General features: G+C 57.1%; 1 protein-coding gene across 4 annotated transcripts; it reads left to right on the forward strand.

The window, feature by feature from the left end:
- The first annotated feature begins 125 nt into the window (after nt 1-125).
- Nucleotides 126-23,438, forward strand: TNKS1BP1 (tankyrase 1 binding protein 1). 4 transcript variants are annotated; one of them, XR_013994341.1, is made up of 13 exons: nt 126-258; nt 3,173-3,281; nt 4,352-4,979; nt 6,432-6,501; nt 10,089-11,465; nt 13,361-15,405; nt 20,263-20,629; nt 20,855-21,051; nt 21,152-21,288; nt 22,034-22,191; nt 22,452-22,524; nt 22,624-22,662; nt 22,989-23,438. XR_013994341.1 is itself a non-coding variant. In XM_081064597.1 (12 exons), exons 2-11 carry the CDS (start codon nt 3,188-3,190, stop codon nt 22,510-22,512), a joined length of 5,088 nt encoding a protein of 1,695 aa, XP_080920723.1. In that variant the 5' UTR covers nt 126-258; nt 3,173-3,187; the 3' UTR covers nt 22,513-22,524; nt 22,989-23,438. The 4 variants fall into 4 exon arrangements, 1 of the variants encoding a protein (XP_080920723.1); XR_013994343.1 differs by having other exon boundaries at nt 20,901-21,051; XR_013994342.1 differs by lacking the exon at nt 22,624-22,662.
- The last annotated feature ends 1,349 nt before the right edge of the window (nt 23,439-24,787 follow it).

Consider the following 24,787-nt stretch of genomic DNA (forward strand, 5'->3'; position numbering starts at 1 on the left):
TGGGCTGCTTCTATTTGCATACGGTCCGGCGAGTTCTGCACGGGCTTCCCACTCCGGGTTTTCACTGTCTCATGGATATTCATGAGGCGCCCTAGGGGTGTGGGCCTGGGCGGAGCTGGGGCGGAGCTGAGGGCGGGGCCCCGCCCGGGCCCGCTCTGGCTTGGTCCCCGGTGACGGCGGCAGCAGCGGCGGCGGTGGCGGAGACTGGCGTCGGGGTGCCGAGCCGGAGCCGAGCGGAGCCGGATCCCGGGGGAGCGCGTGAGTGCGCGGGGGCGGGCAGGAGGGCGAAGGAGGAGGCGGGGTCCGGGATCGGGGCGGGGGAGAAGCAGGGAGGGAGTGGGTGCTTTCCAGCCGGGACCTCGGGTTAGGGTGGAAGGGGGGTGACCAGGAAAGTTTGCAGGGGCCGGGGGCGCGGGGGAAACCGGGGACACGCGGGAGCTGGCGCATGTGCGCGAGGCCGGAAGGTGCGTGGTCTGGAGCTCGTGCTGGCCGAGCCAGAAGAAAGGGGGGAGGGGGCGAGGGCTTGAGGCGGGGCCGGGGGCGGGCGGAACTGCTGGAGGGACCCCTGCCTCCCCCTTCCCCAGGGCCCGCGCCCGCCCCCTCCCCCGGCTCCCTCGGCACGCCCCCAGCCACCCCAGTCCGCCCCCACTCAGTCTGCGTCCTCAGTCCCTCGTCTGTTCGCCGGCTGCTTCCCATTCTGCGTACAGGTCCTCCGCTCCTGCCACCCCCTTCTCCTCCTCCTCCACCCTCCTCTTCTTCGGCTGCTGCCATCCCCTCTGTGTCCAGAGCTCCCCACTGGGCCTCTCCAGAAGGCCCCTCGCCCCAGGCTGTTCCGTCTTCCCGTTGGCCCTCCCTCTTCCAGCAGTTTACGTGCTGTCCCTGCCTACCTCTCTGGCCCTGGCTCCGGCTGGAGATCCCAGGGACCATAGGGGCGACCCCGCCTGCGCGGATGCCTCTCGGGGCCCCTGCCCCGGGCAGGAGCTGCCCGGCTTCTCCCCAGCCCTTGTGGCAGCCTTTGCTCCTGGGGGTCAGCTAGGCCCCCCCTGACTCCTGGGGGTTGCGGGGAGTGCTCAGAGCCGCTGTGATTCTGCAGCTTTTGGCTACGGCGTTTCCTGGCTGGGGCCTCCGAGCTGCTGTGGCCCCTCCTCAGTTGGGGATGCTGAGCCCCCACTTCATTGCTGCACCCCCTCATACTGCAGAGGTGCCCATCAGGCTCCCAGGTGAAAGAGTTTTTCAGTTCTGGGCCAGTTTGTCCGCATTTCTAACCACCTACACCATGTCCCTTGTGATAATGTTCAAGGACAAGGAAACAATCTTGTTTTAATTTTATTTTTTCTATCATGTGCCCTTCCCCCATGCACGCTTGGGCTGGCTCTGCAGTTAGTTACTCACCCACCCACAGTGAGCAGTCCTCTGTGGAAGGTGGTTGACCAAGGGAATTGATGGTCCTGGGTTTCTCTCTACTTAGCTCTTCATCCTCTCTGCCATCTTTGAAACAACTTGGGGCAGGGGCAGGGTCAGAGGAGAGGGGTGGGCCGGTTTTGCAAATGTTGGGCATCGGAGGGCCTTTCTTAGGAGTTGGTGCTGTTTTCCCAGACCAGCTGCAGTGGGTGACTTTGAAGAAGGCAGTGCCCATTGGGTTGTCCTCAAGGGCTCTGTGCATACCAGGTGATAGGAAATGTTTTTCTTCCTTTGTAACAAGAGGGACAGTACTTTGTCCCCCAGGCTGCAAAGCCTGGGGTGTGCGTGTTGTGGATGGGATGGTGCTCCAGCAGCCAGGATGAGAACTAAGGAGGTGGTGGATGGAGTGTCTGAAGGTAACAAAACTGGGTCCTGTGTGAGTGAAGGAATGGTCTGGGAAGAGAAGGTGGTGGTTACCAAGGATGTTAGCTCATTGGTGACACCGAATGGAATTGTACTAATAATGGCCAACATTTATTGGGCACTTATTATGTGCTGGGCGTTATGCTAAGTTTGCATGCATCAGCTGCCATAAACCTCCCAACAGTCTCAGTAACTCCATTTGTCACATAGGGAAACTGAGGCTTGGAGAAGTAAGTGCTGTGCCTAAGGGCACACGGCTAGAAAGTGGTAGACCTACTCAGTATTGAATCCTGGCATATCAGAACCTGAAGCTTGTTCCTGGTACTGGCTTATTCGGTTTCTACCATAGGGCTGTGTCACTTGGGTTAAAATTTCTTGTGCTCCCTCAAAACTCCTCAGGCCAACCCTAGGCTGGTGAGGGCTATCCGTAGGCTGTGGCTGTCCCATCCTAACTGTCCTAGAAGGGGGAACCCCGGAGTGTTTTCCCCCAAGCCACCCCACACCCGGATGTTCTCAAGCCGTGTCCCATTCTCCCAGCCCAGGCCTGGGCCGGCTCCTCCTTCCTCTTGGCTCCGCTCTGGAAATCCAGTGGGAGGCCATTGCTATGGCAACAGGACTAGGCCCTGGCTTTACCTCATCAAATTCCAAGCTGAAGCCAAAGCGATTGAGAAATTAAAGAAAAAAATGTATTCCAGATGTTTACTTCTTATTCCTTATTTTTCCGTGTTTGGATGAGACAGCTCTGAGGGAAGCGGGAGTTGGGCAGGGATATGGAAGGAGGAGGGGGGAGGGGGGAAAAGGGAAAGAGGGAACCACTCCCAGCTGCAGGAGGGAGGGAGGGAGGGAGGGAGGGTGAGCGGGAAGGGGGAGGCTGGCAGTGGGGCGGAGCCCCAGGTTGGGGAGGAGCGGGTTTTTCCCGTCTCCCATGAGGTGATTCACTGAAAGACTAAGACTTTAGGGCCCTCTTGCTCTGCCCCTGAGTATATACCTCAGGTGGGGCTGCTGGATCCAAGGGGTACCCTGGGAACGGTAAGTGGGGTGTCTCAGCTTACCAGAGGAGGAAAGAATAGGTAGCTACCTGAAACTTCAGGACTTCGGGGTTTCGGGGACCAGAGCTGGAGTGTAATCTGGGAAGAGTTGAGGATATGGCTGCTGGGGACCTCCCTCGACCTCCCTCATCCCCTCTGAAGTTCCCTCTTCCTGTCCCACACTCTGCCTCAGCTAGGAGTAGGAGACTTCCCTCGGCCAAGCTTACTGCCAGCGCCCAACTCTCTTGCCTTTTCCTCTCTCTCTTCCTGGGCTTAGGCCACCCCAGCTCATACTCCTCTGCTTCTCAATTCTCCTGCAGGTTCTGCCACATGTGATGAAAGTGTCTCCTCTCCGGGAAGGCACAGCCATGGCTTCCCCACCACCCCAGGAGATGGAGGAGGAGCTGGTATCTGCTGGCCCTGAGCCAGGTGACTATGGGTGCAGGGTGGAGCAGGGTAGCTGGGAGGACGGTGGGAGGGGCAGAGGCTGAACCCCCATTCTGTCTTGAAGGGGGTGGGCGAGTGATGACTGTTGAGGTGGGATGGGCGTGAGGGAGGGAAGAGTGTTGAGGACATGCAGGATGAGTTTGAAAGGTTCTCAGTTCCTGGTGAGACTCTGCAGAACTGTTTGAGGTCATAGATCTCTCACAGGTAGGAACAACCTTCCAGATGATGTGGATAAAGGCACCTGTTCTAAGAGGAGGAAATGGGGACCCAGAGGAGATATGCGTGCACGTGGCTGTTTGAACCCAGGCCTCCTGGCTCCTGTCTAGATTCCTTTCTTAGGCTGAGCCAAATGAGTGGGTGATAGAGGATTCTATTAGAAGGGCCGTGGCCATGAGTAATTCCAAGGTCTTTTATTTTGCTTTGGAATGCCTTATATAGAAGGTAGGTTTCTGGTCTTGTTTTTCCCCCTGTAGCAGATGTACTTCTTCTGTGTGGATTAGGTCAATAGTAAGTTTGCATTCCTGATCACACACCGGATGACAGTGGGAGGTGGCCTGGGTGTGCAGTGGGGGAGGGGCAGCCAGGAGGCACAGTGGGGAGGTTCAGCCAGGATAAAAAGCTTCCTATGGGTGGTAGGATAGTAGAGTGCCCTGTAAGAGGACTGGACTGGGGTGGGGAGATGGTGGGGTGACTGCTTGATATGGGAAGGTAGGCGTTCGTTTATTGGCTCATTTGCTTGTTCATGCATTCATTTGTTTGATAAGAAGCCATGCGAGGTGCAAAGCGGACTACAAGGAGAAATAAGGTGCCAGCTGGACCCTTCAATAGCTTTAGCTTATAAGGGAGACTGATTAAACATTTTGGGATTAGAGACAGGAGGATGTTTCTGTGATGTGTGTGGAAAATCAAGGAAGACTTCATGGAAGAAGTGACATTTGACTTGTGCCTAGAAGGAAGTGAACATTTTGAATTTATAGGGGATAGGAGATGAAGTTCTGCTTCCTCATTTTTCTGACAGCCTCCCCTCTCAACCAACCTTTTTCTTTTGGTAGGTGACCCTCGGGCCAAACCCCCTGTCAAGCCCAAACCCCGGGCCCTGCCCACCAAGCCAGCTCTGCCTGCCAAGCCCACCCTGCTGGTGCCTATTGGTCCTCGGCCTCCCCGGGGTCCCTTAGCTGAGCTGCCTTCTGCCCGGAAGATGAACATGCTGGCGGGACCCCAGCCCTATGGTGGCAGCAAGCGTTCCCTGTCCTTTGCACCAAGACCAACAGCTGAGGCCTCTACTGGAGAAGAAGCCACCCGAGAGACTGGGAAAGAGGAGGCTGGGAAAGAAGAGATGCCCCCCTTGACACCCCCAGCTCGATGTGCTGTCCCGGGGGGCGTGCGGAAGGCTCCTGCCCCCTTCCGTCCAGCCTCAGAGCGCTTTGCAGCCACCACAGTGGAAGAGATCCTGGCCAAGATGGAGCAGCCGCGGAAGGGGGTCCCTGCCAGTCCTGACCGCCTCTGGGGCTCCCGCCTAACCTTTAACCATGATGGCAGCTCAAAATACGGCCCCAGGACCTATGGCGTGGTTGCAAGTCCTAGGGATGAGGATGGGACCCTCTGCAGGGTATGGTCCCAGGAGGAGCCAGCGAAATCTACAGAGTGTCTGGAAGAGCACAGCCAGCCCCCCAAGGAGAGGTGAGGACAAAGTGGGGGGCCCCACTAGGACCTTCCCTTTTAGGTTAGTTGTGCTGTTAGTGTGGGCAGTCCCTTCTCTAAGTCACAAAGTATTCTGCTAGCAGACAGTATTAATATTACTGTGTTCTCTTCACAATTGTGATTCTGTCTACAAAGTAGATCTGTGTTTATGGTAGAGTTCAAATATGCAGTATGGAAGTTTATTTTTAGTTTTTTATACTGAGAGCTGAACTTTGCCTCATTTAATCCACAGCAAAACTGTTTAGTGAAGGGAATATTAGACCCATTTTAGAGATTAGGAAACTGAGGCTCAAGTGACTTCCCATGGTTCCTCAGCAAGTAAGAGACAGAACTGGGGTTTGAATTCAGGTCTATTTGATTCCAAAGGGTGTGTTCTTAGCTGGCAGCTCCTACTGTGGGTGGAGCAGTGTGCCAGGTGCTGGTGTGTGTGTGTGTGTGTGTGTGTGTGTGTGTGTGTGTATGAAAAGGGCACAGTCTGCCCGTGAGGTGTCTGATGGGAGCGATAAGATGTGAACACACCTTGATGCCAGGCCAGCTAGTGTCACTGCACAGAGATTGCAGCCAGTTTGGAGACTGTTGCATGTAAAACACCTGTCCAGAGTTGGTGCCAGTATATAGGAAGGCTGGCAAGGAGGTGCCCCTTGGGGTGGTGGGCACAGGACATTGGAGGAAGAGGTTGCACGGAGGCCATCTTCAGGGCAGAAAGAGCCAGCCTGAGGCATAGTTGGCCTTCTGGGCCCCTGGCGGCTCTGCTGGGTCCAGAGGTTCTTCTCTGCCTCCTGTTGTTATGAAGGGCAGAGCGGAGCCCAAAGCTGAAGGCCCCGCCCTACCCTGCCCTCCAGCCCTCCAGCCCTCACCCTTGTCTCACCTGAAGGTGCCTGGAGGACTGGGCTCCCAATTAACCCTTCCTTGTCCCAGGCCAGGAATCTCAGGCTGGGTTCAGCCCTCTGTCCTCCCCCCTTGCCTGGTTCTGAGCAGAGCTTAGGAGGAACAACTTCAACCTTGGAAAATCACTCCTCCCCCTGTGATCCTTCAAGAAGTATTGGCAGGACAGCCAGACCAGCTGTACTCTCCCTAGCGGGAGGAGAACATTAACCCCTCAGGGGCTCGGGGAAGAAGGGGTTGTCTTTGGGGAACCGTGAGAGGTCTGGGCATGCAGGGTGCTTCTCCTAAAGGGGCTGGGGGAGTTTAACCCTTGGTGTACAGGCAAGAATTAGGCACTTTCTCCTGGGGCACTTTCTCTATGAAAACTGCACGGCCTCTCTGTCCTCAGTGGTTCCAGGAAGGGTTCAGTAGAAAATGCCTGGGGTTGGGGGGTAACTGCTGTTAAAATCACATAGGCAGACTCTTATCAGACAGCTCTGCCCCCTTATTCATCTGTGACAGGCTTCTCCATTCTGTGCCTCCATTTCCTGTCTTTCTCCCTCCCAGGAGCCCCCCTTCGGACCGGGCCTTCAACGGGGACCTGGCTCAGCCGGCCAGCTCTGAGCCACCTACCCACGTGAGTTATCCTCTTGTTATAAATCAGAATCACAGTCCTTAGAGCTGGAAGGGTCATCTGAGATTCTCTCTTCCACCTGTTTAGTTCAGATGTGGACACTGAGGTGGTGGAAAGCTGCCTCGCCCAAGGGCTGGCCCCAGGACTCAGATTTCTCAACTCTCAGGGCAATGCTTTCGATCAAGAGTGGTTTGGGCTGTGAGGCTGCTCATTATAAAGAGTAATTATCCATAACAACTGCCATTGACCCAAGTACCTACTGTGTGCTAGACATGTTCCAGAAACGCTGACTAACTTAATCCTTGTGATCACTCTAGCTCGTAGGCCCCGCTCGTCCCACGTGAGAGGTGAGGATGTCTGGGTGAGGTTAAGTGAGCTCCCCAGGGGCTGAGGGCTTGAGGCGGGATCTGAGTTGTCTGACTGGTGCTCTCCTAGCTGGGCTGCCTTCTCAGGGTTCAGAGGAAGAGTTCTTTTCCTGGAGATTTGCTGTGCCGTCCTCACCTCTCCCCACAGGGTGCTGGGAGGATGGTCAGCATGCTCTCCTGAGTAAACGATGTAAAGGATGGCCCTTCTTGCTCATAGAGGCTGCCCCGTCTGCCCAGTGATGGAGACCTGACTCCATTGGTCCATCCAACAAATATTTACTGAGTACCTGCTGTGGAAATAGCAGAGAACAAAACACACCGTTTTGGTTCTCTGGGAGCTCACCTTCTGATGCGAGAGGCCAACACAAACACACTCCCCCGCAGATGTGTGGTCAGACAAGTGCTGGGAGGACCTGTGAAGGTGGAGAGCTCTGGGATGAGGGTAGTTGGGGATGGCCTCCTGTGACGAAGGTGAGCGAGTGAGCTGTGGATTTTGGGGAACAGTGTTCTTGGCAGGGGGGACTGCAAGTACAAAGGGCCACATGACGGAAGGAGGTGGGTGGCAGTGAGGACTCAGGTGGTGATCAATTGCATTGAGCTTCACAGGCCCCTAAAGACCTTGGCCTGAGTGAGAGGCAGAAGCTATAAAGGGCTTTGGAGGAGAAGAGGGACATGCTCTGGTTTAGTTGTAAAGAGTCACCTTGCCCTCTTGGTGTTTCAGGGAGCTGAGAGCAGCAGCAGGGACCAGCGGGGGGCTATTGGAATAATCCAGGGGCAAAGAGGGGGCAGCTTGGGCCGTGGAGGTAGCCTGTGATGAGATGGTGAGAAGTGGTCTCTCTGGATGGAATTTGAAGGTGAAAAGGACAGGATTTGCAGGTAGATTGATAGCGGAGAGAGAGTGCAGGATCAAGGATGATGCCAAGGCTTTTGGCCTGAGCAGCCGGAAGGATGAGGTTACCATTTAGTGAGACGGGGACTTCTCAGGTTGAAGCAGGGTCGGAGGAGATGTCAGGAGTTTGCTTCGGGACTAGTTGAGTTTGAATACCTTTTAGACATTTACGTGGGAATCTGGAGTGGGCAGTTGGCTCTTTGCGTCTGGCGTTCCAGGGACGTGTCGGTGTCAGCCACAGATGGTAGTTGAGACTGGCTGAGATCACCAGGGGAGTATGTGAGGAACAGGAGGGAAGAGGATAGAGGTGAGGTGGGAGGAAAACCTGTGGGAGTGGAGTCCTGGAGGCCAAAGGAAGCCAACTTCCAGGACTGGCGGAGGGCGTGCATGCCATCAGCCCTCGGGCTGCTCACTGGTCAAGGCAGGTGAGTAGTGAGAGTGGGATTTAGCTGCAGGGGAACACCGTGACCTTGGTCAGAGCAGTTAGGTGGCAAGATGAAGGAAGAAGCATGTTTGGGGTGAGTTCAGGAGAGAGTGGAACAAACTGTAGGGTAGATAGTGAATGCAGACAACGTGTTCGAAAATGGTTGGTAGCTAGAGAGAGAGGTGAAGGCAAGAGCGATTTTCTTTTTTAAAGACAGAAGAAATGAGAGCAGTTTGTGTGCTGATGGAAATGATCTGGGAGAGGAGGCAAAAAATCAATGATGCAGGAGAGAGAGAAGAAGGTTGGCCGTAGCTCTGAGCAAGGCCAGCAGTTCACGATTGGAGCAGGGGAGCAGAGTGCTTGGGCTGACATGCAGATAGCGGGGGTGTGGGGGTTCTGCTATGGCCTCTGTTGTCAGGGAATGGGGGGAGCAAGGCCAGCGGCTGAGAGAGGATGGGAGGAGGTGTCCGAGGTCTGAGGAGGCAGGATGAGAAAGGGCTGCCTGGGAGCCGAGGTTGGGGAGCTGTATGTAAACAGGCTAAACAGTAGGATGAAGGAGGGAGTTGAGGGTTGCGTAAGAAAATGACTTTAATGGTGGTAAAGAGAGAAGCGAGGGCAGCAGGGGACTGGGGGACAGTGAGAAGGAAGGAGGGTTAGTGATTGTGCTTTCCAGAATGGATAGGAGGTGGGGAAAGGTGAGTGGACACTTGAAGTGGAGTCTGTGGTGGGCTACAGTTATGGATAAGGACAAAGTCCTGGGAGAGGTGGGTCACAAAGTCATCAGGGAAGAGGAGGTCAGGGAGCAGAGCCAGGGTGCTGGAAGGGTCAACGGTCCAGCTAGCTCTTATTTTTGGGGAAACAAAGTAGTTTAAGGGCGTGCGCTTTAAAACTAGAATTTTGTAGAGAGAAGGGGTGGAGGGAATGGAAGGGGCCTTGAGAAGTAAGCAGGACTCTTTCCTCTGCCCAGGCCCAGAAAGTGACAATGTAGAAGAAAGAGCCCTGTTGGAGGGGGCGGTCAAGGGAGGTGTGACCTCTGGTTTGGTGTGACCAAAGGTCAGATAGAGCAAGACTCGCTTTGTTGTGTGGGGCCAGGCCGAGTGGAGTAGTGAAGAAGTGCCAGGTGCTTGGTCCCCTCTGCCTCCCATTGGCCACAGTGGCCATTCCTTATAAGTCCTGAGAGGCCACGTGCACGAATCTTATTTACTTGTCACCTAACTTTGTGAAGGGGACGTTGTTCCAGCCCTAGTGGACAGAAGGGGAGGCTGAGGCTCAGACACACCGAATGCCCACCCCACGGGAGGGCCTACAGCTTACGAGAGGCAGTGCTGGGTGACTCCATGCCAGAAGCTCCCATGTCCCCCCAGTACCTCTGCCTGAAGCTCGGCCTGCCTGCTTCCCTGGGCAGTGCTGGGAACCAGGGCTACACAGAGCAGGGTGGGCAGCCCAACACCCACGCTGAGCTGCTCCTGGGAGCTGGGCTTGGAGGCCCCGCTCTGAGGCAGAACGCTCACGTGCCTGGATGGTCAGATTCCCAAATTTCCCTTTATAAAGCCAGTGTCCTTGACCCATGAGCCACGGACTCTTAGGACACCCTCCAGTGAGTTTTGGGGTAGGTGGGAGGGAGGACAACTGAACCAACCATGTGAAATGGTGTGGGTGATACTATGAATAGGCTCTGCGTTTTCTGGGGAGAGGGCCTGAAGGAGGGGTCTGAGAACCCTGAGAAGCTTAAGAAGCCCTAATGCATCTTTAGGGCCTTTCCCAGCTGTCCTGAGAGGCCCCCCAGTTTCTTCCTCCTGTCTGTGGAATGAGAGTGTGAGGAAGCAGCTGACCTGCTGTCCATATGGGGTTGGCAGGGGCCTCCCACACCCACCTGAGAGGCGAGTGACGACTCTTGACCTTTCTCTTGCAGGTTTCCAAGCCCTGGGTCCCCTCAAGTCCAAGCCCCACTTCAGAGAATGGAGGCTCCACCAGCCCAGGCCTCCTTGCTGAAGTCTCAGGCCCAGTCCCTGGGTCTCCCCGATTTCACTCACCCGACAAGAACACTCCTCGCCACTTTCAGCTTCCGGAAGCCCCAGTTCCTGAAGCTTCTGGGCCTTGTCCCTGCCGTCCTGAGACTCCAGCACCCCCAGCTGTGGTCCTGCCTGATGAGGGCTCCTGCCATGCTGCCAGCCCTGTGCTCCCCGATGTGGGAGCCCTAGAGGCCCCCAGACCTGGCAGCCCTCCAGTGGAGAAGGTCTCAGGGCACCACAGCCCAGAGCACCCTCCAGCCACCTCGCCCCTGCCCCGGATGGAGAGGGGGGAGTTGCTAGATCTCGAGCGGACGTTTCCATCTGGCAATGAGGAGGCCAAGGGTGACACAGACCTCCGCCCCATCAGCCTGGTTCAGCGCCGATTTTCGGAAGGTGTGCTCCAGCCTCCCGGCCAAGACCAGGAGAAGCTGGGGGGCTCACTGGCTGACCTGCCCCAAACCCAGGGGAGACAGTCAGCCCTGGATCGTCCCAGTGGGGGGGGTACAGAGTCCAACTGGAGCTTGTCACAGTCCTTTGAATGGACCTTCCCTACTCGAACATCTGGTCTAGGGGTGTGGCGGCTGGACTCCCCGCCCCCCTCCCCTATCACCGAAGCCACTGAGGCTGCGGAGGCCGAGGCTGCTGCTGGGGAAGCTGGGCCCTGGGCTGCGTCCCACGGGGAGGGAGTGTCCCAGCAGGGGCCAGGGGCCCAGACAGCTCCAGAGGGGCCAGGAAGGCCTGGTTCCTCGGTGGGGGCAGATGATCCGGGGATCTCCCCAGCCCAGAAGGGTGATGGGGAGAGTCAGCCTGCATCCCCAGCTGTTCCCCTTGAGCCTCCACCAGCAACAGGGGACCCGCCTGAACCGGTCTTGCTGCGGGCAGAGGAGAGGTATGAGGAGCGGGAGCCCCTGGCCGGACAGGAGGCTCCACTCCCTCTGGCTACTAGGGAGGCTGCCCTTCCCATCCTGGAGCCAGTCCTAGGGCAGCAGCAGCCAGCACCCCCTGATCAGCCCTGTGTCCTTTTTGCTGACACCCCTGACCCCGGGCAGGCACTGCCTGCTGAAGAAGAGACCATGACGCTAGCCCGGGCTGAGACCACCCAACCCACGACAGAGACTCAAGATCCTTGTAGGGTGTCCCCCGAGCTTGTAGGCCCTGAAAGCAGCTCCCGCTGGTTGGATGACCTCCTGGCTTCGCCGCCACCCAGTGCTGGCAGTGCAAGGCGGGGAGCTGGCTCTGAGGTGAAGGACGCACAGGTCTTGAGTGCCTGCTCTGAGGTGAGGACGGCACAGGACACAGGGCGGGTGGGGGCGTCAGTGGTGGGAGCCATGGCTTCTGTGGGCTCGTTCTTTCAGTGTGGATTTTATGTGTCGAGCTTGGGATACAGCTGTGAGCAAGGCATCTATGGATGTGCCCCTCAGAGCTGTGCGGTCTGGCAAAGCTGACAGAGCAGGGGCTACGGGATGGTGCCTGGGGTCTAGTGTGAGTTCGTATCTGACCAGTACCCACTAACTGACTGGTCTTGGGCTCTTTTATAATAACCACATTCGCCTCTTAGGGTTGTACTGCGGGTAAAATGAGTGTGGAACGCACTTGGTGCTTGGCTTATACTTTGTGAGTGTTCAGTCCATTAGTTGTGAAAGGCAACGCAGCGTAGCCATTTAGAGAGTGGGCTCTGGGCCCGGTCTGCCTGAGTTCAGCTTCTGGCTGTGCTGTTTGCCCAGATGTGACCATGAACAAGTTACTTTTCTGCTTGTGCCTCAGTTTCTGCGTCTGTAAAATGGGGTAGCAACAATGCACTCTACCTGAAAGGGTGATTGGGAAGCCTGACTAAGCTGTAAAGTACCGAGAACAGCTCCTGGCGAATCACGAGGGCTTAGAAAGTGTTGGTGTTCATGGATGTTATTACTGTTGCGCTCAAGACCTGCCTGGTAGACCGGCAGCCAAAGCCCAGACCAGGCAGAGCCATCTGCAAGGTTACCCAGCAGGTTGGCGACTGCGTGCGAGAGTGTCAGTTCCGGGCTCAGTGTCTTTTCCCCTACCAGGCTGCCTCTGAGTTTAAGGGCTGGGGTCCAAGTGGCTTTTGAAATGTATTTTTCCGGCCCTGCCTAGGCTGTAGGGGCGGGGCTGGACGGAAGGAGGAGCCAGAGGGCCTCAGGGTGGAGGGGAGGAAGAGGAGGAGCAGGAAGGAGTTAAGACCTAGCTGGCTCCTGCAGTAGGTGTGTCTGTCCCGGGTTGTGGGTGACTCAACTGGCTTCTGGGCGGGGCCACCAGAGCTGCAGCTGCTCTGGAGGGAGCGGGCCGGGGTGAGCCCCAGCCCAGTCAGAGTCGTCCGACAGGTCCGGGCCAGGGGAGCAGCCCAGCCCTGTCCCGGCGCCCAGCCATACCCAGCAGCCCGGGGCAGGTGTGGGGGGCAGGGGCCATGGCCCGGCTTGGGGACCAGGAGCCCAGCATGTCTGTCTTGGAGAGGCTGCTGGCCAATGCAGCGCTTCGCGATGAGGCCGGCAGGCTCCATAACCCTGAGGCCAGGGCTCGGCCGCCAGCAGGAGTGAGTCGGAGTCTGAGCGGTGGGGTGTAGGGAGCCCTGGCTGGGTCTTTCGCCTGTGCTGGGCCAGACGGCCTGGGTTCAGCTCCCCCATCCACCTGGGGCCGTGAGGGATGGATGAGCGGTTTTCCTGGGGAGGGCTGGGCAGAGGGTGTTTTCCTTAGGGAGGGAGGGGTTGGGAACTTATGGGGGGCTAGAAGAGCTGTGGTGGTGGAATCTGGCTGAGTCTTGCTCTCTCCTAATTGAAAGTGTACCCCACACCCCAGATAGCCTATCTCCTGGCACATAGCCAAGAGTTGCCCAAGGGCTGTAAACATGACCTGTGGGTCATTGATTGAGTGCCCTGTGCTATGCTGAGTACTTGGCTTAAATGATCTTGTTTAATGCCCCCTAACCAGCCAGGCTGTAGGAATTATCTGTTTCAAGAGGAAGACCCTGAGGCCGAGTGGTTAAGTGATTGATTTACTTGGAGGTCACACAGCTGGGACCCAGACTTAGGCTTGCTGCTGCTGAAGAGGGGCTTGAGGGGCTCGCAGGCACCAAGTTGTGCTGCTCTAATTCTGGGTTGACTCCCACCCTGATTGACTCTAAGCAGTGTGTCTTTGTCTTTCTTTTTCTGATTTCCAGGGACTCCTTGGCTGGGCCCAGAAAGATCTGCAGAGTGAATTTGGGATTGCAGCAGACCCACAGCCCAGCAGTTTCAGCCGTTCCAGCTGGTCCCAACACACTTCTCGGGACTATGGCCTGGGGGGTGCAAGCCCTAGAGGGGATCCAGGGCTAGGAGAGAGGGACTGGGCCAACAAGTGTGGGCAAGGAGTGGGGGAAGGGAGCAGCAGGGAGTGGGCCAGCATGTGTGGCATCAGCCAGGAGGAGATGGAGGTTGGCAGCTCAGGTGGGAGTGGAGTGTCCGCCGCAGGGGGGCTTGCAGCCCAGGACCCACTGATTGCAATGACAGCCGTGCTTGGCACCCAGAGCCAGGAGGCGGAGGTTCAGGACTGGGAGTTCAGAAAGAGGGATTCCCAGGGCACTTATTCCAGCCGTGATGTGGAGCTCCAGGACCAGGAATTCGGGAAGCGAGATTCCCTGGGTCCTTACGGCAGTCGGGACGGGAGCCTTCAGGACTGGGAGTTTGGGAAAAGAGATTCCTTGGGTGCTTACGCCAGCCAGGAGACGGACGAGCAGAGCCAGGAACTGGGGAAGGAGGACCCCCTCGGCAGGTACAGCAGCCAGGATGCAGAGCAGCAGGAGTTTGTGACAAGCGCCTGGATGAGGGACTACAGCAGCGGTGGCAGCTCCACGGCCCTCGCTCCCCAGGACACAGGTTTCGGAACGAGAGCCCTGAGCACCGGCTTCAGCCCTGAGGAAGCCCAACAGCAGGATGAGGAGTTTGAGAAGAAGATTCCGGGTGGCGGAGACAGCCCGGGCAAAGCCAGCGGGGACGCAAGCGGGCCTGAGGAGAGCGAGGCGGGTGGCTTATCCAGCCCCAGCGCCCCCCAGCCGCAGGAGGGGGCGCTGGTACAGAGAGACCAGAGCAGCTGGCAGGGCAGTGGTGCCAGCCAGGAGGGTGGAGGGCTTCAGGGGAGACAGGCAGGGGCCCAGAGCCCAGGCGATGCTGACCAGGAAGGCAGGGATGTGGGGCAGCGAGGCTGGGCCGGCGACTTCGGCCTCGGCGTCGTCCCGCAGCCAGAGGCTTCCTTCAACCCAGGGCAACGAGACTGGAGCAGCAACTTCTGCGTGGAGGCTACCAAGAGGGGCCATCAGTTTGGCATCATTGGTAATGACCGAATGAGCGGTCCCGGCCTGAGCCCTTCCGGCCACTTTGTGTCTCCTGAGAAGACCTCTGCCGGGGCTATGGACTGGACTGACCAGCTGGGCCTCAGGAACTTGGACGTGTCCAGCTCTGTGGCTTCCGGCGGCTTGAGTGAGGCCCGGGAGGATGCCGTGGGGCAGATGGGCTGGTCTGACAGCCTGGGCTTGGGGCACGTGGACCTGGCCAGCGCTGTGGAGACCGGAGGGGCTGAGGAGCCCAGGGGCCTTGCAGTCGGGGACAAAGACTGGACTCCTGATGTTGGGGTGAGGGCCAGAGTTTTGGCTGGGGTGGGAGAGGCAGGAGGCCACAGCCAGGCCAGGGAGAGTGGTGTGGGGCAGACCGACTGGTCAGGTGTGCAGGCCGGAGAATTCCTTAAATCCAGGGAGCGCGGAGTGGGACAGGCAGACTGGACACCTGACCTGGGGCTGAGAAACATGGCCCCGGGAGCAGGATGCAGCCCCAGGGAGCTTGGGGTGGGCCAGGTGGACTGGGGCAACAATCTGGGCCTGAAAATTTTGGAGGTGCCGTGTGACCGAGAGACTGGAGGTTCTCAGGAGCCGCGGGGATGTGGAGTGGGGCAGATGGACTGGACCCAGGACTTGGGGCTCCGCATCATGGAGCTCTCTGGGGCCCCGAGTGAAGCCAGGGAGCACGGGGTGGGAGAGGTCAGCCAGTGCCCAGACCTGGGGCGCAGGGACAGCCCTGGCCTGGAGGCCAAAGACCCCGTGGAGACCAGGGAACTTGGGGTTGGTGAGACAAGTGGGCCAGAGACCCAGGGTACAGGTGACTCCTCACCTTCCTTGGAGACCCACCTTGAAGACCCCGGAATGGAGACAGGAGAAGCCCCCAGCTTCGGAGCCAGGTAAGGGAGCATCATCCCTCTGTGGGAGGGGAGGTATGACAGCTGACTGAAAAATTGCAGCCTTTCTGGGGAGGAGAGAAATAGCTTTCCCCAAGGACTTAAAGTGTTTGAAAAACTGAGACGGGTTGGATTATGAATTTTTAGTTTTTTTAGTTGAATCATGGCACGCCTATAGGTGAGTTCCGTTTTTGAATGGTAGTGATGTGTGAGTTGTTACTGTTTTGCAGCCCATGATTTTGTATTGTGACCGTGCTGGAGTAAATGGTATATGTCACATCTGTGGATGGTTTCTGGTGGGTTCCACTCATGCGTAACGGCTGTTCCCCATGCCTCTTGACTCTGAAGCCACGTGGTCCTGGGCCAGGGACCATGGATGCTTTCATGGGTGTAGAAAGGAGGACTGTCCTCGGCCTTGGCCACTGCAGGTCCGGAGTGGAGTGGACAGTGGTGCTCATTGTCTCTGGAGAGGTGAGGTTAGGAACAGGGTGCTTTTTGCCTGCCCTGTCTTAAGGCCCAGAAGAAGCAACAGTGTAACAACCGGAAGAACACTGGGACCTGGCCCCATGACCTCGTCCTCCATACACAGAGTTACTGAAAAAGAACTTTACAGAAGAACACACTGGTAGTTTTACCAGCCAACCACAGTCTGTCTCAGAGAGTTTCATGTTCTAAAACCAACTGAGATTTCACACCAGGAAAGGGTGCAGAAAGGCAGGCGTTTATTTCATTAACAGCCATCCACTGAGATTTGGTTTTATTCTCTTGACTGAGGAGAAAGTTTGACCTTTCCCAACCCTGGGGCTTCTCACCGGCCATGGGAAGAAGAAAAGGGAGGTGAGGGGTGGGGGCTGTTGTAAGTGGGTGTAGGGGGGCTGATGGCAGTGGGAAGGGGGCAGGAGGGACCAGGAAGTTCTAGCGGGAATGGGAGGTGGAGGGGTCAGGAGAGGTTGAGGAGGAGAAGGATGGGGAGAGGCAAGAGAATGCTCAGGGGAGCTGAGGAGGGGGAGTGTTCTGAGGCCCCAGGCTGTAGAGGGCGCCAGGCTGTAGAGGGGGAAACCGCAGGCTGTAGATGGAGGTGAGTCCAGAGCTCCTGGGATCCTAGAGGTCTCTGAGCCTCACTTTCTAAATGTTAGACTCAGGAAGGTTTACTACTCCTGGTGCTGGGAGGAGGGGGGCTCCCTGCGGTTGCCCTTTCCGGGCTTGGAGTACTGCCGTCTCCAGTGCTCACTGCACGTCTGACCTCACTGATTTTCACAGTCCTGTGAAACAGGAAGGGATTAGTATCGTCTGGTTTGCAGGAGAGCAGGGGTGTGACCTGCTTAAGGTCACAATGTCAGCAGTGCCTCTTTCCTACTTGATCTTAAACGCTGGGTTCAGGACTCAGACTACCAAGCAGTGGGGCCCACAGCCCTCCATCTTCCCCTCCGGTTGGGGTGGCTCTTAACGAGGGGAACGCCGGAATTCCTTTCCCTTTGTTTAGGATGGAGAGGCTGGCGGTGTGGGGGGATTATGAGGGGACTGGGGGAGAGGCGAGAGGAGAGGTAGAGAAGCAGAGGGTCCTCAGCTGTCTGAGCTTTTGTCTCCATCGCAGGTATTTCTGGCAGTGTTACAAGTTTGGAAAACACTGTGTACTCTGTGGCCAGACTGGAGGCGTAGAGTGTGTGTGTATTAGCATATCTGAGCCCGTTAAAGCACAGGAGTAAGGAAACACCTTTCTCTAACACAATGTTTCCCAAACTGACTTGACTGGTATCCAAGGAGCTCGTGTTCTGAGCATCTGACTTAGGGAAATTCTACACTCTGGAAAGTGGTTCTTTGAACGAAATTTGGGAGGTTCCCCTGGGAACGAGAAGTCCTTGATAGTAGCTCGGAGCAGTCTGGCCCCGAGTCTGTCTGTCAGGTTTGGGTCCTGATTCTGCCACCACCTCTGCCACCGCCTCTTGACCCTGGGCAAGTCCTTCTCTTCTCAGGACCTCTGATTGCTCGCCTGTAACTGCGAGTAATTTACTCCTAATACTCACAGGGTTGTTGGGGATAGGAGTCGACACACGAGAAAGGATTAGAGATTTATCTGGCACATGGAAATCACTGAAAAAATGCTCACCACTTGTAGTTGTACCTGTTTTGCAGATTTGGATGGATGTGTTCATAAAGTGAGGCCCTTGGGGACATTTTTGTCATTGTTCCTGTGTGGGACAAAAGCTCCTCCTATGGTGTTCATTGGCTGGAATTCTGTCCAGCACAGCGGTGACAAGACCATCATGGGGTGGGGAGAATGTGGGGAGAGCTCGGGCCCACCTTGTCCGGGTGGGAGTGGTGCTCCTGGGGCCCCCAAAAGCTGGTGCATTGCCCTCTCCCCTCTCTGTCTTCCTGGTCGTCTCCTGCCCCTCCCCCTGGGCCTGTAGAAACCTGCAGTCGTTTTGGGCTCTTCATAGAATCTGAGAGGACCCAGAGATCACTAAGGCGAGCCGCTCATTCCGTGGCTGGGTAAACTGAGGCCCGGGAGGCCGTGTGACTCGCACAAAGACCCACACCCTGGGACGGTGGGCTCCTTCATGTTCCCTCGAGCCCCAGTCTTGGGGTCATTTCTCTGGATGCTCTTCCTGTGTCTCTGAGTCACGGCTAGCTGCTTCCCCTTTAGACACATCATTCTAGCTCTAGCCCTGACCTCCTTTATTTCAGGTCTTAGAGCCTCAAACACTGGGAAGCTGATTCTTTGCATATTTAGTACATACCATTCCTTCAGTTTGTACCTGGAGTGGGGGTGGGGGTGGGGGTGGAGAGAGTCCAGTCCTCAGGAGACTCAAAGTCCACATGGGGAGAGGGGTGTAGATGGTATAAGACAAGTCCTCAGGCCAAGAAGCTGGGTTAAGGTTGATGATGATTATCCTAAAAATTTATCAAGTGCTGGGCACACATGTCTGCCAACAGACCCAGCAAAGTCTAGGTACTTCTCTTGTCCCCATTGTACAGATGAAGAAACCAAGGCGCAGAGTGGATAAATAACTTTGCCAAGGCCATAGACATCGTAGGGGTGGAGCCCAAATCTGTCCTGGAGTAACATTTCTCTGCCCAGGTCAGGAACTATTTCCCTGTCAGGGAGGGGCTCAGGTTATAGGTGTTCTGGGTGCTCAGAGGTAAGAAAGGTCTCCTGAGATGCAGAGATGAGTGAGTGGGGTTTAGACAGGCCAGCAGGAACGATACACACAGCACTTCCTTCCTCCCCTCCTTAGGGCCTCCTCCAGAGCCCAGCCTGCTGCTCCTCTGCCCTCTGCCCACCTGGCTTGGGGACAGGTCTCCCTTTGGATGTAGATCTTCCATGCAGCCATCCACTGTTTCATATCCGCTCAGCTTTTCCTCAGCCTACACTCTGCCCCATCCCAGGGAGAGGCTTGGGGCAGGGCCTGTGCAGGCTGGGTGGGGTGCTGTTGTCACTCTCTCCCACCTCGGCCTCCCTGATTTTAAGCGGAAGGGTGAGCTGGCTTTGGGCCCCATCCAAGGCTGCTGTACTTCTGCTGCCTCCCCCCTCCCTCCCTCCCCAGACCGCTGTAATTTCCATCTGTCAGCAGCTTGTGGAAGCACAGACTGACACATGTCCTCTCCCGACCTTCCCCCTTCCACCGCGGTACCCCCTCGCCTGCCTCACTCTCCTCCTCCAGTGGGTCGGGGCCTCAGGGCATGGCCTCCGGTGCCCAGCCAGCTTTTCCCACGCCTGCCGTGTGCATGGTGTGAGAGTGGGGTGAGTGTTTTGTTGGTAGGGAGTGATGGATGAACAGCGCATACCTTCCCGCCTGAGGTGTGCTATGAGTGTGTGCAGGGTGTGTCTGTGTGTCGGGGGTGGCAGCTAGACACGTCACGAGCTCCTTGTACTGTGTGTGTGTGTGTGTGTGTGTGTGTGTGTGTGTGTGTTTTGAGGGAGCAGCAGGCAGAAGACACATAAGCTGTGATGAGTTGTAAGGTGACCCCGCTTCTCATTCACACAGCAAACATTTGCTTAGTTGTGCTCCTGGCCAGAACCTGGACCAAGCACTGGGGCCACACAGGCAAAAGAGGGCCCATCTTGGCCCTTGAGTTGTCACAAACTGGCAGTGGGGACAAAGGGGCAGGGGCTGGCACAGGTGGACCCCTGGGCTTGCAGGGCTGAGAAGGAGCAGTGACTGGGGGCGGGGTGGGGCGGGTGGGGGAGCAGGCCAGCTTCAGAGGAGGAATTGAACTGTGGGGAGATGGAGTGGAGGGGTGGTGGGAGAGCTTTGCAGACGAGGGAACAGTGTGTCCAGATACATAACAGTCTGCGAGGGCCGGGCGTGTCCTGGGAGGCCCTGGCTGTTCCATGAGGCTGGGGCACATGGCAGGATGACATGAGGTCGGGGCTGAAGAGGATGGACAGGCAGATGGGCCAGTGTCTGGCTCGTCCCAAGGCGAGTGACCGCCTATGCAGGTGCCCCCGGGATCGACACAGACAGCATCAACAACTGCGACAGCCCCAGTAACAATAGCTGTTTTTACAGGGTGCACACTGAGTGCCAGGCACTGTGTTTTGTGCTTTAGATTCTCATTTCAGCCTCCCAATGACTCTAAAATTAGAGGAACCTGAGGCTTTTATAGGTGAAGGGACTCATCCAAAGTCTCAGTAAGTGGTGGACCAAGATTTGAACCTGCCAGGCTGGCACAGCTTGTCCCCTCTGTGCTGTGTGATATGAGGCCTTGACTATGTTCTTTGTGAAGGATTCTGGGAAAAGCATGGAAAGGAGAGGGAAGGTTGGAGGAGGGAGGGAGGCAGATTCTATGAAGGAGGCTTTTGGGGAAGGCAGATGTGGCCTCATGGTAACTTTGTCCTCTGGTTTGTGTCCTTTGCAGCCCCAGAGGGTGCCCAGCCCGCTTGCCGCCCTCTGGCTCCCAGGACCTGCTGGAGGAGGTGCTGGCCACCAGCAGCTCCAAGGCAGTGGCCCGGAGGGAATCAGCAGCTTCGGGCCTCAGGGACCTGTCAGAAGAGGAAGGAGCCATGGCAGGAGCTGACCGAGGGGAGCCCCTGGAGCTCGGCAGGGACGCTTTGCCCTCGTGGAGGCCCCAGCCTGATGGTGAAGCCAGCAGGACAGAAGAGGTGGATGGCACTTGGGGCCCTGCGGGGACCAGGCGGGGTGAGCAGGGCCCGATGAGGCCACCACGACGGCCCTCCCAAGGCCCTCCCTCCAGCTCCCCGAGTCAGGACTTCTCCTTCATCGAGGTCAGTGGTTGGTGAGCCCAGGGCAGTGGGTGGGCTATTGTCGGGCGGCTGTAGGTGGTGGAGAGCCAGAGCCTAGTCCCTGGGGCTCCCTCAGCTGCATGGAGCCCTGAGCGGTCTCAGTCCGGGAGGCAGAAAACGGGTGGTGGGTGAGTCATACAACCAGGAGGCTTTGGGCTGCAGGGGTACAACTGGCTGCTATACAGGGGCTTGTGTGGGATGGCACAGGGCCACCGGACGGCGATGGCAGCGGTGTTGCTGTTGTCCCAAGCAGGACACCGAGGTCCTTGACAGTGCCATGTATCGGAGCCGTGCCAACCTGGGGCGCAAGCGTGGGCACCGCGCCCCGGCCATCCGGCCTGGCGGTACCCTGGGCCTGTCGGAAGCAGCAGACTCAGATGCACGCCTGTTCCAGGACTCTACAGGTGGGGCCGATGTGTTCACTGTCGGTGTCGGTGTCTGGGGGTATGCCGGGGAGGGGTCTGGGATGTTGTCTGTGTTGACCCTCTCCCTGGGCCCTTGTAGAGCCACGAGCTTCTCGGGTGCCATCTTCAGACGACGAGGTGGTGGAGGAGCCTCAGAACCGCCGGACACGGATGTCCTTGGGCACCAAGGGACTGAAAGTCAACCTGTTTCCGGGCCTGAGCCCATCAGCCCTAAAGGTACCATCTGATCATTCAGCAAACACATCCAGCTACCTGGCCAGCTGGCCACCTGTGTTCAGCCTTTCTTCTCTCCATCATCTCTCATTCCCCCATCCCCTTCTTCCAATTCCTCCTCTCATTCTTTCCCGTGAGGGCCCTGCTGTACCCTGTGTTGTGTGCTAAGTGGGGTGGAAGTAGAAACAAGGTGCGTTCCATGTCCCAGACCTCATGGGGTAGTGGGGGACACAAGCCATGTCTGTCCTTAGCTCTGGTGAATGGAGAAGTTTAGGGGGCCCTGGGTAGGTACATACAAGGGCTGGGCCTGTTCAGAGAGAGAGGTTATTTCCTAACTGTGAGGTAGCGTGGGATGGGAGGGTAGATTGGGGAAGGCCTCGTTTAGCATTTGCCCTTAGCTTTGAGGCATGCATAAGAGTTGGCTATAGAGGGTGGGGCAGTGGGGGCGCCTTCCAAGCAGAGGGAACAGAATGAGCAAAGGCACGGGTGGGAAGTCACTACTGGCTTTGTCCAGCCGAATTAAGTCTGAATTCAGCAGAATCTCTTCGAGGGCCTACTCTGTGTAAGACATGGCTCAGCTCTTGGGGTTAGTTTGTCTTTAAGTGACTTCCCATCCCTCCAGGTGAAAAGACTGAAGAGGGGTCCAAGCCTGACTCTGGGGACTACATGCTTTTGGCAGAAGGTCTGGCCCTCTGTGAATCCTCTTGCCTGTCCCTCTGACTTGTCTGCACCTGGACTTGTCTCTCAGGCCAAGCTACGCCCCCGGAACCGCTCGACTGAGGAGGGGGAGCCAGCAGAGAGCAAGTCGAGCCAGAAGGAGTCTGCGGTCCAGCGCTCCAAGTCCTGCAAGGTCCCGGGGCTGGGAAAGCCCCTCGCGTTACCTCCCAAGCCAGAGAAATCCTCAGGGTGGGTGACTTGAGCTTGGGACATTGACTGACCCCACCTTGCTTAGAGGAAAACTGAGGCTGGGGGAAGGAGGTCGACGTGCCGCAAATTAACTGTATGGAGTTGGTGACAGAGTTGTGGTCTCTGCAGCCAGGCCCGAGGCTGCCTCTTCTGGTTGGTGGTGGTGTTTGGAGGGTGCGGGAGCTGTCTATTCCTACCACTCCTCATTTTGTTCTGCTTTCCTCAGGTCTGTCTGATGACCTTTGCCCTCTGCCTTTTAGGTCAGAAGGATCGTCACCAAACTGGCTGCAAGCCCTGAAGCTAAAGAAGAAGAAGGTCTGAGAAGTCACTGAGGTGAGGGCACGTCCCTGGGCTTGGGCCTGGCTGGGGTTGGGGAGTGGGGTTCAGGGGTGAGGAGGCCCCCTTCGCTCTCCATCCCCTTTTCTCTGCCAGGCTGGAAGCAGGCAGGTGGAGCCAAGCTCCAGAGACTTGGTAGGTCCCTTGGCTTCCCCTCTATTTTGCCCACAGAACAGGGTGTTGTCTGGCCTGGGATGGATGAGAAGGAGGGCTTCCATCCCAGCCTGCCTCCGCGGGCTCAAGGACAGTTCCTGTGTCCTCTAACTGCCCTGAGTGCGCTCCACCAACCTTCTGGTCTGGGTCCTCTGGGGGCACTTACCAGGTCCCCAGCAGGGACAGGCCTCACAGCGGGCTCAGTGGGAGCCAGGGTAGGCTCAGGAGGAGGAAGCTGAGGCATCTCCTGTACCACCCCCCACTCCACGGACTGCTCTCCTGACCTCTTCTCTTCCCTCCTGGTGCAGGTCCTTCCTAGCCGGCAGTCTCAGGCAGTGCCCGTTCCCGTGGGGTCCCTGGCGAGGAGACAGCTGGAGCCTCCCCATGCCCCAGGCTGCAGCCTCTGTCCCCCTCCACCTCTGAGGAGTGTCTGGGGAGGCACATTTATGCACTTTGTATCACCTTTCCAACTTCCCCCCACCCACACCTTCCCTCCCAGCCTGAATTCCGTCCTTAGTGGTCAGAGGTTCTGGTCCCTCCCTCCTTGGGCTCTCTTCCCGCCTCCCTCTCTGCTTCCTCTTCCAGCCTCCCTTGGGTTTTCTTTTGATACCAATTTATAGCATTTTTTATAAAAGCCTTTGATTTTTGTAATGGGTGGAGCCCAGCCCCACCTCAGGGCTCCCTCCACCCTGCCAGGTGCCCCCCAGAGACCAATAACATTTTGCCACTTGAAACAATAAAGTTTTTTGGGAATTGGTGCTGCCCACGTTGTGGTATGTGGTCCTGGAACCCCGTCCCCCTGGATCCTGTCCAAGGCTGTCGCTGGGAAATGCTGGTTCTAGCCCTGGCCCACCAGGAGCTCATTCTGATATTGTACTCGTGGTCTCGGTGTCCCTGAGGAGGGCGTATTAGTTATAAGAGGCTGATTGCTGATTCAGACAACCCCTAAATCTCAGTAGCCTAACACACAGAGGTTTCCTTTCCATCAATAAACTGCCCAGTCCAAGGGTTGGTGGTGGGGACGCTCTGTGCCTCAGTCATTTGGAGCCCAGGCTCCTTCCCTGTTGTGGCTTGGCTACCTGCAGGGGCCTTGGAGTCCTCCAGCATCCAGTGGGGGAGGGAGGATCCTGTGGGAGGACGCACATTTCATGGGGCAGCATTCAGTTCAGGGGAGACTGGGAAATGTAGTTTAGCTGTGTGGCCGCAGAGAGAAAGGACCTGACATTGGTGAAAATTCACCCTTCTCATCATGGAGTTGGTTTCTGTGATCCCTAAAGGGTCCTTCTAGCCTTTTAGCTCATGCATTCTAGGATGTTCCCTGGGCTCTGGCCTTCCCCACCCAAACCCCTGGCCGTGGACAGCCTAGTGTGCCTCAGCCTAGTTCTCTGTCATCCTGGGTTCCCCAGACTCGTCAGTCCTCAGAGGGATCCGTCTTTCCCTGAGCTTTGCTAAAGGGAGAGGCTCCTGTGGACTCACATTGATGGGCCCGAGCAGAGTCGTCGAATTGTAGCAGGTTCCACCACAGCTGGATTTAGAAATCGTGCCATTCACCAGAGCTTCTTAGCCTTTTGTGTTTTTAGGGGGTATGGGAGCTATCTACCTAATTTGAGAATTTGACCAAAGTCGTGGACTCTAGAAATGTGCACGTATGCGCAGTGACACGAATCAGCCCAGAATTCCATCACTGACTTCCTCGAGCAGTGGCTCTGCCTTCGCTGTGCATCACAATCTCCTGGGCTTGTGATCAACAAGGCACGTTCCTGGGCCCACTCTGGGATTCCAGTCCAGTAGGTATGTGAGGATTCAGCACTTTGGGAAGGCCCCTGCAGCAGAAGGGAAGAAAGGCAGGGCGCATCTGGTGGGTACCTGGCTGCACCCCTGGGTCAGTCTGTGCCACGCAGCCCCTATGCCAGCCCTCCCAGGGCCCAGCAGAGCAAGCTGGCATGAGCTTTGTTCCATTCTCTCCCATCCCCCTTTCCTTGTAGGGGTAGGACTGGCAGGAGCCCAAGCCAAACACTTAAGACTCATTAGTGGGACTAATGCTGCCCGGCCTGTGCTGGGAGGGAGAGACAGGGCCCTGCTGGGGGAGGCAGAGCCAGTTCTGGTG

This window comes from Rhinolophus hipposideros (genome assembly GCF_964194185.1).
Source record: "Rhinolophus hipposideros genome assembly, chromosome: 10".
Taxonomy (NCBI): Eukaryota; Metazoa; Chordata; class Mammalia; order Chiroptera; family Rhinolophidae; genus Rhinolophus; species Rhinolophus hipposideros.

Excerpts from the sequence above, each read along its gene's own strand:
- TNKS1BP1 (XM_081064597.1), top strand. The coding sequence starts at position 3,188 with ATGAAAGTGTCTCCTCTCCGGGAAGGCACAGCCATGGCTTCCCCACCA. Across the intron at positions 3,282-4,351 it reads ATCTGCTGGCCCTGAGCCAG|GTGACCCTCGGGCCAAACCC; the intron begins GTGACTATGGGT and ends TTCTTTTGGTAG. Across the intron at positions 21,052-21,151 it reads CCTGTTCCAGGACTCTACAG|AGCCACGAGCTTCTCGGGTG; the intron begins GTGGGGCCGATG and ends GGGCCCTTGTAG.